Genomic DNA, 15,202 nt, shown 5'->3' on the forward strand with positions numbered 1-15,202 from the left:
TCCCCTCCACCCTGCATACCCCCTCCCACCCACATTCCCCTCCTTTAGTTCATGTCCATGGGTCATAAGTTCTTTAGCTTCTACATTTCCCACACTACTCTTGCCCCCCCATCTATTTTCTCCCTACCATCTATCCATCTATGCTACTTATTCTCTGTACCTTCTCCCCCCTTCTCTTCCTTCCACTCCCCTGCTGCTAACCTTCCATGTGATCTCCATTTCTGTGGCTCCACTCCTGCTTTAGCTGTCCTCTTAGTTTGCTTTTGTTTTAGGTGTGGTTGTTAATAACTGGGAGTTTACTGTCCTTTCACTATTCATATTTTTATCTTCTTTTTCTTAGATAAGTCTTTTTAACATTTCATAGAATAAGGGCTTGGTGATGATGAACTCCTTGAATTTGATCTTATCTGAAAAGCACTTTATCTGCCCTTCCATTCTAAATGAAAGCTTTGCTGGATAGAGCAATCTTGGATGGAGGTCCTTGCCTTTCATGACTTGGAATACTTCTTTCCAGCCCCTTCTTGTCTGTAAGGTCTCTTTTGAGAAATCAGCTGACAGTCTGATGGGAACTCCTTTGTAGGTGACTGTCCCCTTATCTCTTGCTGCTTCTAGAATTCTCTCCTTCACTGTAATCTTGGCTAATGTAGTTATGATGTGTCTTGGTGTGTTCCTCCTTGGGTCCACCTTCTCTGGGACTCTCTGAGCTTCCTGGACTTCCTGGAAGTCTATTTGCTTTGCCAGACTGGGGAAGTTCTCCTTTATTATTTGTTCAAACAAGTTTTCCACTCGTTGCTGTTCCTCTTCCCTTGGTGGTACCCCTATAATTCAAATGTTAGAATGTTTAAAGATGTCCTGGAAGTTCCTAAGCCTCTCCTCATTTTTTTTGAATTCTTGTTTCTTCATTCTTTTCTGTTTGGTTGTTCTTTCTTCCTTCTGGTCCACTCCATTGATTCGAGTCCCAGTTTTCTTTCCATCACTATCGGTTCCCTGTGCATTTTCCTTCATTTCACTTAGCATTGCCTTCATTTTTCCATCTAATTTGCAACCCAAATCAACCAGTTCTGTGAGCATCCTGATCACCAGTATTTTGAACTGCGCATCTGATAGGCTGGCTATCTCTTGGTTGCTTAAAAGTATTGGCTCTGGGGCTTTGATTTGTTCTTCTGTTTGAGCCATAATTTTTTGGTCTGGTCATGCCTGTTATGTAGTGAGGGGAGGAGCCTTAGGTGTTCACTGAAGGGGGGGTGACCCAGTCTCTGGGTTGTGATGTTGTATGTGGGGGTGGGGTCAGAGAGGTAACAATGGCATTTTATCCTCTCTCTCTCATATTTTGGCCCCCTCTGCCACTTCCCACAAGCAAATCGGGTCCTTCTGGTGCTGGTTCCCAGGTGGGTGGGCTTGTGTACGTTTTAGGACCCTGTGCGTCTCTCCAACAAACTCTCCTGTGAGGCTGGGAGCCTCTCCCGGCACCTCAACCCCTGCAAGTTTTTCCAGTCAGCGCTTTTAGGCTTTATTTCCTGTCGCTGGGGCCCTGGGTCTGTCTCACTGACTATTTTTGCCTGGTTTATCTTCACATGAAAGTGTGTCCGCAGTCAGCCAACCACCTTGCGTGCCTCACTGGGTGTGCTCGTTTCCTCCCCGTGCCCAGGTCTGCCGGCCACCTCTTTTCCTGCTGCGACCCCTCTCCACTGGCCACCGACTCCATCCCCCTTACCAGTCTGGATTAATGGTTCGTTGTTGTCGGACTTCGGTACAGTTCAATTTTCTATCTGTTCTGGTTGTGTTTTTGTTTCCAAATCTTTGTTGTCCTTAAGTTTGGTTGTGGGAGGAGGTACAGTATTTCCACCTATGCCTTCATCCTGATCGGAACTCTCATTTCTGATGTTATATAATTCCAGTGGTCCTCAGAGTGCAGTCCCCTGATCAAAAGCATCAGCATCACCCAAACTTATTAGAAATGCAAATTCTCAGTCCATATCCCACCGCTACGGAATCAGAAACTGTGTCACAGAAACCCAGAAAGGGATCCTGATGCCTCCTTGTTTGAGAGCTGCTGTGTTATTCTCTGAGGCCAAAGTTGTGTTCTCCCCCAAGAGTCACCAACACCGAGGCCACCTGAGGAGAACTTGGTAGATTTAGGTGAGCAAGGGAAGAACCTACTAGGGAAAGGACTCGAGAATAGCTATGAATTTCTTCTGCAAACTGAGTATCAGAGGCTGCTCGACACACTGCCCTGCCCAGTCTGCAGGACCCTTGAGAAGAGTTGAGACCTGTGCAGAAGCTCTGCATCTTGTAATGTTTTGTTTCATTAAAAAAAGGTAATAAAGAACAATGTAAAATGCAATTTGAACAACACGCTCTTGAAAAAATGTACTATGACTGACCCCATGTTTCTGCTGTCACCTGGTGACCTCCACTTCCCTGATATCTGTTCAGCACATTCCCACAGAGGTAAAATGAGGCCCCAGAACTATACTGATCATAACCTCAGTGACAATAATAACACTAGGTAGTGTCAGGCACTGTGCCAATTTTTTATGGATTTTCTTTTCTTTTTTTTAAGATTTTATTTATTTATCATTAGAGAGGAAAGGAAGGAGAGAAGGAGAGAAACATCAATGTATGGTTGCCTCTCATGAGTCCCCTGCTGGGAACTGGCCCGCAACCCAGGCATGTGCCCTGACTGGGAATCGAACCGTGATCGTGCGGTTCACAGGCCCGCGCTCAATCCACTGAGCTACACCAGCCAGGGCTATGGATTTTCTTATTTAATCCTCAGACTATGTTCATGAGGGACTATTATAATCTACAATGTAGACAGAATGATGAACCCCCAAAGATCTCCACGTCCTCATCCCTGGAGACTGTGAATATGTTGTCTTATACAGCAAAAGGATTTTGAAGGTGTGATTAAATTAAGGATGCTGAAATTATCCTGGATTATCCTGGTGGACCCAATATAATCATATGGATCTCATGAGAGGGAGGCAGACGGATGAGTGATAAAAAATGTGATGATGGAAACAGAAGTCAGAGTGATGCAGTCACTAGCCAAGAAGTCTGGGCATCCCCTAAAGGCGAATAAACAAAAGGAACAAATTCTCCCCTAGAGCCTCCAGAAAGAACACAGTTTTTTGACACCTTGATTTAATTTTACTAGACCAATTTCAGATTTCTTACCTCCCAACTGTAAGGTAACAAATTTGTATTAAATCACTAAGTTTGTGTTACTTTGTTATAGCATCGGTAGGAAACTAATACACTTGTCAAGGCCATTATGCTGTGAATCAATACAACTGCATGGTGTCTGAACTCGCATCCTCAATTCTAATCCTCGCAAAGATATTTAGGGCCTACCCTACAGGAAGTGAGTGTTGAGTGAGAAGAGGCATGGCTATTCTCTCCCAAGTTGTCGTCCATCCCTGTCAATCACCTATCCGGCTATAGAAAGGGTTCTTATTTCTTGGGTGGGGTTTTAGGGCATTTCATGTGGACTATCTTAAACTGCTTCTCTGTTATTACATGTGTTACTAGCTGACTTTTCCAAAGAAGGGAAATTACTTCTTATATGGCAGATCTGTCTGCCTGTTAACATATTTCACAGTAGGTTTCTTAAGAGCAAGATAGTTTTTCTCCTGGATCCTAGACGGTGCACCTACAGGGCTAAATGCTTCAGCTTGTAGTCAAACACTGTGATCCTCGCCTCCAAAGGAACCACTAGTCCCCGCTCACCTGCATGTTCCAGAGGAAGTGGCAGTGAGGCCTCGTATCTCACAGGCCATGTCCCCTCTTCGTAATGTCACTGCTCTGAAGTTCCCCCTTGTCTGCAATACGGGGACAATGTCATCTACTCCAAGCACCTCACAGATGCTTAAGATTCATGTGTTTATAGATGTGGAGATGCATCTTAAACCGTAGAACTTCAGTTATGAAAAAATGTGTATTATTGTTCCCTGAACAGAGTACTCATCACCGTCTTCAAACTTCATTGTCAGTGTAAATATAAAAGGTACTGATGAGCTGGGTGGACTTTTCTGACTCAGGCATTTGGTGTCTATGATTGAGAGAGAAGGAAGTGGAAGTTAGCTACTGTAGACACTAAAGAAACTGGAGGAAAATCCCAGCTCAAAGAGTTGAAATCAGAACAAATTGATATTAGAAAACTTGAATGGTTATGCTCTTTCTAGCATTCAAGATGAAAAATTAGACATGCCTTTCTAAACATTAGGCTTCAAAGCATCTGTGCAGAGACTGTCAACACATTTAAGGTGAGAAACCCCATGAAGACCCATGAGAAAACCTGAGGTTTTCAAAAATCTCATTGTTGGCAGTAAGAGGTGAAAAATGAAAAGAGCATCTCACTTCTTCTCATCCTTCAGCATTCAGTTCAAGTCCCATGGTTAATCCGAGGCTTCCCAAACCCGCCCAGCCAACGGCAGCTGCTCCTTGCCACGACACTGCTTACCTCTGCCTCTCACTTGCACTTGGCACTCACTGTCTTATGTCAAGGATTTCACTTGTTTGAAACCCAACTGGGTTCTAAACTACTTGAGGGAAGAGATGTCTTAGAAGTGTCCTGTGTCCTCTCAGGCTTAGAATTATACAGAGAACATTGAGGTACTTAGTTTCTAGGAAGTTTCTGCTCAACCAAAAGCACACATAACAATCACCCCGTGGCTTCGCCTACACTTTCAGTATCATCTCCTGTGTTCCATCACTTCAACTCTCCCCCTTGACTTACTATAATTACCTTTACCTTTATTCTCCATCAGTTTCCTGTCAGTAGCCCAAGGTTAGAGTCCTAAATCTTGAACTTGCAGTGACACACCATACCAAATCTTCCTTCACTGGAAAAATCAGCCAGTAACACACTTCCCTCAGGATCGAGGCACTTGTTCTCCCAGCTCCTGGGAATGTCGGCACATGATGGTTCTCAGCTTTGTTCTAGAAACTTCCCTCAGCCCAAGAGCGCCACCTTACCAAAGTCACATCCCTTCCTGAGGGAGGCACATGTCAAAAAATGTAAAACATATAGACACTTGCCTTAAAGTGGCTCAACTCAGAAGGGTTTCCCCAGCTCAAGAACTCCCCGTGGGGTGGGCTGAGCCCTTTATTACTACTCTATTGTGGCTCAGCTCCTTCTTCTGCCCAGTCCTGTCTTGCTCATTCACTCCCGCCCAGGGCAGGCTTCTGAGAGCCCTCTGCATTAAACTTCCTGCATGCAAGTCTCTGTATTAGAGTCTGTTTCCTGGGGAACATACTCTATGACAGATCTTGGATCTTACACATCAATAAGGAAAGGATAAACAATGTCCACAGCAAGAGGGGCTGGGAGTTCGGCCTCACCTACCGGCAAGCCAGACCCGACCTGGCTGTGGCTGCCAGCACCTGGCCGTGAACACAGCCGTCAGCCTGGACACTGTATGTCAGCAAAGTGAAGTTTGGCCATCTGCGTTCTCTCTGTTGGTGCTGCCCATGAGACCGTTCTGCAATGAGGGACGTGTTCTGTGTTCCATACCTGCACTGCCTGGGCTGGTAGCCATTAACTATTTGTGGGTACTGAGAATTTGACATATGGCCAGTGGGTCTAATTGACGGCTTTTAAAATTTATATATATATATATATGTATATATATATATATGTGTATGTATATACATATATATATATATATATATAGCCACCTGTGTCTAGTGGCTCTTACAGTGGACAGTCACCCCTCGATTACGAACCCAGTGGGTCCAGAAAGGCAGTGTCACATTAGACCCAATTCCACTTGCCTCTACTTCTCCCACAACCCAGAAGTACTCGATCTGACTCCTCAAAAATCATCCTAATGAGGCATATATAGGAGCTGTGTATGAGTACAGCCTAATTAGCCCCAAAATGATTATGAACATTGTTAAATCTAAGTGCCAGAGAGTTTTGCTGTCAGTTTAAGCTGATTACAACGCATAAATCTACTCATGATTGCTCACCCTCCTACTCTTTCATTTTCCCGGCTCTCTGAGGAGTTTATCTTCTAGATGGGGAGATGCAACATGCACTCAGGTACATCTGTAAGTTGAGGAGTACCCCCTCCGTGCCTGTATGTGTATGTAAGTTTCATTAATCCCCCCCCCCCCATTTGGTCTGTATACTCTGGGGCTTTAGCTCTGTGCTTCACACACAGGAAAAAGAGAAAAAGGGCAGGAGATAGCTGCCATTTTGACACGGGCAGTCTACCAGCTGGGGCCCGTGGAAGACCTTTTGTTCTGCCCTGTTCCTTGGACGAGAATGATCTCTTATTACTGACTCAGAAATGTCAGATGGGGCCATGGGTGAGAGCACATGGCTGTAGCTGGGCAAGTTCATGACCATTTTGCAAAAACTGACTGAAATTGCATGCCCTCCAGACAAAGACTCATTCACAACATCTTGTCATCTGAGGGCTGGCCCTTCCCAAATCTGGCTGGGCCCCCAAATGCAACTGAAATTGAATTCAACACAATTTGAAACTATTCTGTTTACTTAAAGCCCAGGAGCCTCCCGTGAGAAGAAGAAGGATCCAGGGACAGGCGATGGTAGTTAAATTTGTACATTTTTCTTTCTTGTTGCAATTTTATCTTTTCCGAGCAATTTAATGAAGACTCCAGAGGGAAGAATTAAATGTCTGCTGCTTCAATTACCAAATAATGAAAAGGTCGGAAGGAGCACCATGCACTGTATGCTGAGCGGCTGTAAGAGCCTATTCTGAGAGCGAATCTCTTTTGTGGGCTGTTCACACTCGCATTTCGCCACCCACAAATCGCACAGACGAGTGTCAGTGTGAGATGCAGAAACCAAGAGCTGGTACAGAAGGGCCTTAGCCCTCAGGGGGCATCTCACGACGCCCACGCCCACGGCAGCAGCAAGGAGCATGGCGCAGGCCACGGTTTTCATCAGGAGGGGCTGGGCTGTCATTAAATTCACACTTTGAGGAGACTGTAATCATCCTTGGTTCTGAATGCATTTTTAACTAGCCTGTCCTTGGGGCTACATCCAGGGAAGGCCTCCTGGGCAAAAGAAACTTACCAGCCAGAATTTCAGGGCTGCCTTGCAGCCCCCGCAGTATTTGGAAAGCTGCCCTGCCCCCAACCCGCCCCCATCTGTACACAGAAAAGACACAGCAACACAAACATCCTCTACAGAAGCTACAACCAAAGACAAAACCACACTGTGGTGCTTTGGAATTCATCCGGGCATTGATTTTTAAAGCTTTAAGAAACCAAGTCTTTCTGGAAATACTACACAAGCAGTTAGATATCGGGTCTTCTCGCCTCCGCGCCTGCAGCGATAGTCTCTCTGCTCACGCTGGGGTCTCCCCGACACCTTTTGATTGGTGGACAAGTCATTGTACAGCTTCTTTTTCACCTTAAAATAGGTTCTTTTTTGGTTACATAAGAGAGTAGCCTCATTCTTAGGACACACACACTGGACTGTTTAGGAATAAAGGGTTGTACTGTATACAACTGACTGGTGAGAAAATGTGTGTATGCCTCTCTCACTACTCACACATATGGAAATATATGCATGTGTGTGTGTGGTGACAGGGGAGCAAGAGCGAGTGATAAAGCAGGTGGGGTACCATGTGAACAACAGGTGGAGACAGGTGAAGAGAATTTGGGTAGCCTTTGAAATATTGTTTTTACAACTTATCTGTAAGTTGGAACTTATACCCAAGTTTTAGGTAGTGTCATAGTTTAAGAAGTTTTAAATACTTTTAAGTTTTAAATGCATGTTAGTTCTCTTTTCTTCTCCGTCTTGGCTTCCTGCTAGAGGCCTTTACAATTGTACAGCGACCACACCCCGGGTAAAAGTGTCCAGGAGGGGAGCCCCACTCTGCACGATCCTGCAGATGTGTTTAATCAGAATGTGGATGCTCCAGGGGAAACCAATCACACAGACAGTTCCAGCACGGCTCTTCCCATGGTGTGCTGGTGATTACTGCGAGTGTGTGCTGGGGATGGAGACAGGATAATGGCTAGGGAACGCAAGAACGCCTCTGGTTAACTTCTTCCTCTCTTCCCTTATACAGTCAAGAGTATTAGATTTTTATAGTTTTAAAATAAATATCTAATGTGTCCCAAACCACATGAATCTGTATGAGAAAACAGACTATATGCAAAAAAGAAAATCCCTAAATTATGCCACTCTTTTTGGGGGTGGGGAGCAGGAAACATCTGATATGAGACAATAAGATCAGATTTTACTAGAACAGAAGCTCTCTGAATACAGAATTGACCGTAATCATATTGTTTCTCCCATATTCCCCAGCAAACAGAACGCAGATGTGATAAAAGAATAAGGAGCACCTGAGACAAAGTTCCTTGTTTGACTCCTCGTCTTTTAGAATGCATTTAAGATCCATTAAGATCTAGGAGACATTTTTATCTGTGGGGTTATCTCTATATAAGTTTATATTCTCCTCTTCTCTTTTATTTAGAATTCCATTTTTATAGTTTCCTAGGAACACAGAGAAAAAGAAAAGAGGCACGAACTGGGAGAGGATATTTTTCACATGTAAAACTAAACAGGATTTGCCCTGGCTGGTGTAGCTCAGTGGATTGAGCGCGGGCCTGTGAATCAGACGATCGCGGTTCGATTCCCAGTCAGGGCACATGCCTGGGTTGCAGGCCAGTTCCCTGCAGGCCAACTCCCAGCAGGGGACGCACAAAAGGCAACCATACATTGATGTTTCTCTCCCTCTCTCCTTCTGTTCCCCCGTAAAGATAAATAAATAAAATCTTTAAAAATATATTTTAAAAAAACTAAACAGGATTAATATCCAAATACAGAAATCATTCCTACAAATAAATTCAGACTAGGAAAACAATTCAAAAGAAAAGTTGTAAAAAAAACTTAAACAGGCATTTCCAGGAGAAATGGGCAAAACACTTTGCCCAGATGCTCAGTCATTAGTAAGCAGGAGTACAAATTAAAACCACCAATATCCTGTCACAAATACAGATCAGCAAAACCCAAAGCCTGACAATATCAAGTGCTAACAAAGTTGCGTAACAATGGCATTCTCATTTACTTCTAGAGGGAGGGAAAATTGGTACAACCGCTCTGGAAAACAATTTCACATAATGGAGCAGACCTGAAGGCAAGCCCTCCCCATGATCCACCAATTGTGCTGCTGCGTGTGTGCTGAGAAACTCCAGCAAACAGACAGTGGGGAGGACATGCAAGTGGATTTGTAATAACAACACTTTTACAATGGAAGCCGTCTAAAGTCTGCCAGCCGCACAGGGAACCTACCGCTTGCAGCATTTCATACAACATAGCGCTGTCCTGCATCTAAGATGAATGAAGAACAGCTGTATGCATCAACAAAGTGAACCTCAAGAACATAATGTTGGGTTTAAAAAAAGCCAACTGCAGAAGAACACATATTATGATTCCACTTTCAGAACGTTCATAAGGGTTTGTTTTTAGGGACAGAAAATATATATGGTAAAACTATAAGGAACAAAAAATGATAAACACAAATTCAAAATAGGATTTTCTGCCCTCTCTTTAGGGCAGAAAGGAGAACTGATCAGGAAGAGACACATGGACCTTTCCTGAAAGTACCAATGACCTGTTTCTTAGAAGAAGTGTGTGCACACATTTATTGTATTGTTATTCCTTACACAGCACATATTTTAACAAATCTTCTTTTGTGTACACCCACTATTTAATAAAAATGGCTTTTAAAAATTGTTGAAGAAGCAAGTGACCAAAAGGAACTTCAATCCAAGACTTGTTGGAAGAAGGAAAATGAGGGTAATGACATGCCAGCCATAAGGCCCAGGCGGTCCTTCCTTCCAGCACACCTACTGGGCTACTTGCCTCAGTCTCCCCCTGTTTCCTCAATCCAAACCAAACATCACTCAGAGCTACCAGTGGTTCAACAGAAGCAGAAGCCCAGCTTTCCTCTCTCTGTCAGACTAACCTTCATTAAAACCTAGGCCTCCTTCCCGTGTGAATGACAAACCCACCACCCTGTTCACCTGAGTACATACACATCCAAACACGGCAGTCTGATTGGGTTAACTATTGTATCCAAACGCTACCACAATCCATTATTACCCGACTCCTGACTGGGACTTATTCTCTCTTTGTACATATTTTGTACTGAACACTATGTGTAAAACAAAGCATCTCCCTGTCCTCCAGTTAGAACCAAAAATCCGAAACAGCTCCTCGAAGCACAGACAGGTGTCTGTGCTCAACCATGTGGCACTAGGCCCTGAAAGCAAGAGTACAACTTAAAGTGAGTGGTGCAGCTACTTGTCCGGACAGCACTTAAGATAAAAATTTCACCTAGCTCCAGGGAGGTCTGGCTCCTCCCCTTGGTAGGTCATTAAAGGTAAGAAAACATTCATCTCCCTCAGGCCCACCTGTAACCTGGTCAATGGGGAGAAAGAAAGTGGTGTCAGTTTCAAATTCATGAAATTTTTAAAATAATTGTTTTCCTATTAATTAGTACAATGAGTTTCATAACATCTTAATAGGAAAAAAAATCAAACTGGTATAAAAAATGTTCTTCTAATCTACATACTTGGAAGAGTCTGTCATGAAGTCCCCTGAGCTTACTGAAGACCTAGTGAGGAGCCGCTGCAAAAACACCACTCACCTCGGCATATTGGGCCACGGAGCTGGCTTCAACTGCGTAGACCCTCCTAGCTCCAGCCTGCACAGCAAAGAACGACAAAATTCCTGATCCACAACCAACATCTAGAACGACCTGGAAGGAAAGGAGAATGCAAAACAGGGTGAAAACACAGACAGGCGCTTGGCTGTTGGCACTACGCCAACCTTGAGCACTGGGCTCAGACTTCACGCTGGCTTTGACATTTACAAGTGGTCTCAGCCAAGTCAGGAATCTCTGAGAGACTCCTCTTTCTCTCATGTTAAACAGGGTTGTTAATATCCACTTCTTAAGGTTTGCTGCAGGGATTAAGTAATATGAAGTATATACGAAGAATGTGGCACATAATTGGTGTTTTTCAAATCACTGCTATATGTTTTCTTGTAGCATGGGTTGCTTTTAGGATGGTTAGGGCCAAGGAAAGCAGAGTGACATGAATGGGCTTGCTTGCCAAATCAGTCCACGAACAAAGTGAATGCCATCTCAATAATTTTTAGAATTATATGTATCATTATAAATTTTATACATATATATAAAATTTTCAGAAATAACTGAAAATAACATCTTTAAAAATTCCAAAGTGAGGTGTCTGTTTTTTCCCAGGCCCCATCCACAAACTTGGGGAGGTTTATGTGCAGGCCATCAAGGCGGTGGACAGATGGGATCTACAGAAACTTTTCCCTTCTCTGTGTTCAGACCCGGGACTAAAGTCAAGAAAACCATGATTCGCTGGCACAAAAGGCCCAGCACTTGGACCTACATGCTGACAGGCAAGAGGTGCAGAGCACATACTGGGTCCCTACTGCCGAACACGGCGGAAGCCACGGCCTTGTCTGACCATCGAAATTTCAGGTTATTGTCCTTTTGTCTCATTAGAAACTGCTATTCTTAGCATCTTCTACAACTAGCTTTGAGCAAGCCATTTAGTTTGGCTGTAATTCCTTACAATAAACATAGGAGTAGATAGCATTATGATGTCTACTTTATAGACAAATGAAACTGAAAATCAGAGACACTGAACAACCAGCCCAAGGTCACCTAGTGGAAAGTACAGGAGCTAAGAGTTGAATCTGTGTACTTCTGCCTTCCAAGCTCATGTTCCATAAAACCATACACCACTTACTTAAATTCATCTGTATATATATGACATGCTTTTCTTTTTTAGCTTGTTTATTGATTGGCATTTTGTAACGAATGTAGATACTTATGCTAGCATAAAATAATTAGCTTACAAAGTATTTCACAGTAGAAGTAATGAATGACCTAATCTACTGAGCAGTTAGTTACCTCATTTGCTTTTCTCCAAACTGTTTGTAAGGATGGGAACCCAAATGGTGAAGACAACCAAGAAGACCAGCACAAAGGTGGTCCCCCTGAGGCCTGATAGTTCAAAGGACTAGCTTTAGTGACATGTGAGGCTCTTTATACTTACTTCCCTTAAGCCTTCTACATTTGCAAAAAGAATCTATTTGCTAAAGAGCATCATTAATTAGCTTAATAAGGATTTGATGTTAAGGATTTCAATGCAGGAATTGTTTTACCAATATTAAAAATGTAAATATGACATTTTAACACAGAATACCATTAGGCAATGTTTGACAATGAGACAAAATACTACTTTTTGTAGGAAAACTTAGTTGTTGTTTTTTTATTTTGATAGCAGGAAAAATTTTCCAGAAATTAGGAAATCTCAAGAGGGTGTGTGTACGTGTGCATGTGTGTGTTAACTGCAACCCCACACTGTGCGGACACAGATCATGCGCCATTATTTTAAGAGAATATGCTGTTAGTAACGGGTTCACAGTGCTCGCTTATATTAATTCTAGAGCTGTCACTGTATTCCATATGGTTTCCTAGTGTTTGGGTAATAATGAGCATTACCAATTTAAATGTCGCCCAGTCTCTGGAATTTGCTCTCAGGCTGTCTATACGTCTAGCAATACCAATATCCACGTCTCCTCGTCCCCCGTAGGAAACGCACTGTCTCCACATGAGCCTGGTCCGCTGCAAGAACACCTGTGAGTGCCTTTTAGGGAGTGGAAGCTATTAAATTGGAGGTCATAGTCCATGATTATCAAAAAAGATGCATCCAGAAAAACCTCTCCAGAACCTTCTTCAATTAAAAATATAACTCCTCAGATTCCACGTTCAATACAAAACATGGATATAAAATTAAGAGATGGCAGATATTTCACCTGCTTGGTCTGGTGACGGTGCCCTAGAATGGTTGAACGGGGCTCTTGGTCCCTTTCATTTGGGTATCATGAGGCACGTCTTAGAGCAGCTGTTTTTCAGGTCTCTTGGGCCTACAGACTAAAAACCAAAGAAATTTTTTACCACCAGGCCAGAGACATAGGAGAAAGGGAATGGGGTAAAAGAGAAAAGGGTCAGAGATGGGAGGGACCCTGGTATGGTTCAGCTCTTGGCAAATTAGTTCATTAGGTAGAAAGATGCTTTGATAGGCTTAGATGTTTTCTACAGGTGAAAAATTATAAACTGAGGCAATTTCCAAATACCTTACATCTATCTAATTTCAAGCCAAATTAACCTTATTTGTTTGTCTTTTTCAGAACCTTTTTCAAGGTATAAGGCCTGAAAAAGAATCTGATCTTTTGCTAGTATTATCCAGATGAGGCCAGCTACTTCCAACCTGTGTGTATATTTAAAAAGTTAATAAATGAATGTTCAGTCTAGGGCTGGTGGGAGAGGGTCAAGAGGGGGAGGGACATCTTGCCTTCTCTACGTAAGCCATGCAGTAACAAAAGCAAAGCTGTGGAAGGCTGAGAGTAAATTCTCTGGTGAAAAATCAATGACCAAAGCAAGCATTAAGGCTTGAATGGAAATATACCACCTCAGCCCTTTTCAGCTGGTGTTTCTAAGACTGGGAGGTAAGGGAACATGAGCACAGAAAATTGTGTGACACTTTCTTGCATGACATCAAAGGAAGCCTTGGAGCTACCTCTAGATATATTTTCTTGTCCTCACAGAAGATTATATTGAGCCCATTTTTTATTGTACCGGTGGTAGACCATCACAGAACTGGGTATGTGTGAGGACCTTGGCAGACATGATGTTATACATTCTCGCTCTAGGGAAAAATATCTCCCTTCCGGCAGAGGTGAAAGAGTAATAAAATCCCCCTGAAACTGTAAAGCAGTTTCCAGTTTCCAAAGGACGTTCCACTGACACTATCTGTTTGATCCTCATGCCTCCTGGGATAGAGAGCACACAGTTGAGTCCTCATTTGTTGATAAGGAAACTGACCCTTGGAGACACTGTTTTCAGCCCAAGGCAACAAGGCTGGTAAGTGACAGAGATGGAATGAGAAACCAGTGGTCAACAATCTGCACCATCATGGCTCGCTTTTTGTGTAGGGGAGAGGCAGGCAGACGCAGACACACACACACACACACACACACACACACACACACACACGCCAACTGTGAAGATATGTAAACCTAACCATACCATGCCCTGAGTAACCACCTCCAGTGGTTCCATGCAGCTGCAGAAGGCAGCCCAGGTTTCTTTGGTGTCATCCTTGGGCCTGAGTAATCCAGCGATGACTGACTTTTTTGGCCTCTTTTTTTGGTAATCTCTTCTTCCTTCCTCCCCATGCTCTCTGGGCTCAGCAGTTGCATCCCTTTTGCTGATTCTAGGCTCCTGTACCTGCAATCCCCCATGGTAAAGGCAGCTAACAGCCCACCAATAGCTTCATGCTCTCTTAGAGTTGTCGGGATGTGGTTGCCCAGCTGGGACTACATGCCCCACCCCATATGCATCTACATATGGCCATGTGACTAGTTCTGGCCAATGGAATGTGAGGGGAACTGATGACTGTCACATCTGGGCTAAGGTGGTTGATGGTTTTGGGAACCTTCCTCAGGCTCTCTGCTGGGCATTGGAAATCACGTGTTGGATTTGAAAAAAGCCTGAATCCCTGCATCAACACTTTGGGAAGAGCTACTCAGAACACATTGGACATGGAGTGAGCAAGACTTAAACTTTATTATGTTAAACCACTGAGGTTTAGGAATCATTTGTTTTAGTATCTGGCATACACTGATAAATACATTCCGCTTGGACAAATACTTCTCATTTTTTCTACCTGGAGACCTGAAGACCCAGCTCAGACATCACATCTCAGGGGTGCTTTACCTCACATCCCCAGTCAGTCTACGCTGCACTCTCTCACATCTGGGACGTAGCTCTTCAGTAGCACTTATAATAGGATATGGCAAATATTTCTTTACAATGTTTATCTTCCCCACTTAGCCTTCGAGCTCTTCAAAGACAAGAATCACATCATTGCTCTCTTAACACCCAGTGCACTGGGAAACATAAGCATTAATAAATATCTGTTGACTAAATGATTGAATGGGATGGCTCAATATGGCAGTTTCCTACTTCCAAGATTACCTTGAAATGCCTACGGAAAAGGCTTATAAGTTTTGCCAGCCATTTGGACTCTGGGGGTGTTCTTGCATCCCAAAGCTAGCACTCAAAGAGGATGTGCTTGGGATGCCCTTGCCCTATATCTTGAATGG

The 15,202-nt window shown here is 43.5% G+C and overlaps 1 protein-coding gene across 2 annotated transcripts in view; it reads right to left on the bottom strand.

Moving 5' to 3' along the window:
- The window catches only part of CARM1 (coactivator associated arginine methyltransferase 1), a 228,072-nt gene that overhangs the window by 83,351 nt on the left and 129,519 nt on the right, over nt 1–15,202 (bottom strand). For both annotated transcript variants that reach the window (XM_037061748.1, XM_037061749.1), the window contains exon 5: nt 10,641–10,751. In XM_037061748.1, the coding sequence (XP_036917643.1) occupies nt 10,641–10,751 (111 nt within the window). The remainder of the gene's footprint in view (nt 1–10,640; nt 10,752–15,202) is intronic.

The sequence above is a fragment of the Sturnira hondurensis genome, unplaced genomic scaffold (assembly GCF_014824575.4).
Source record: "Sturnira hondurensis isolate 20B ecotype Veracruz unplaced genomic scaffold, ASM1482457v3 Scaffold0013515, whole genome shotgun sequence".
Taxonomy (NCBI): Eukaryota; Metazoa; Chordata; class Mammalia; order Chiroptera; family Phyllostomidae; genus Sturnira; species Sturnira hondurensis.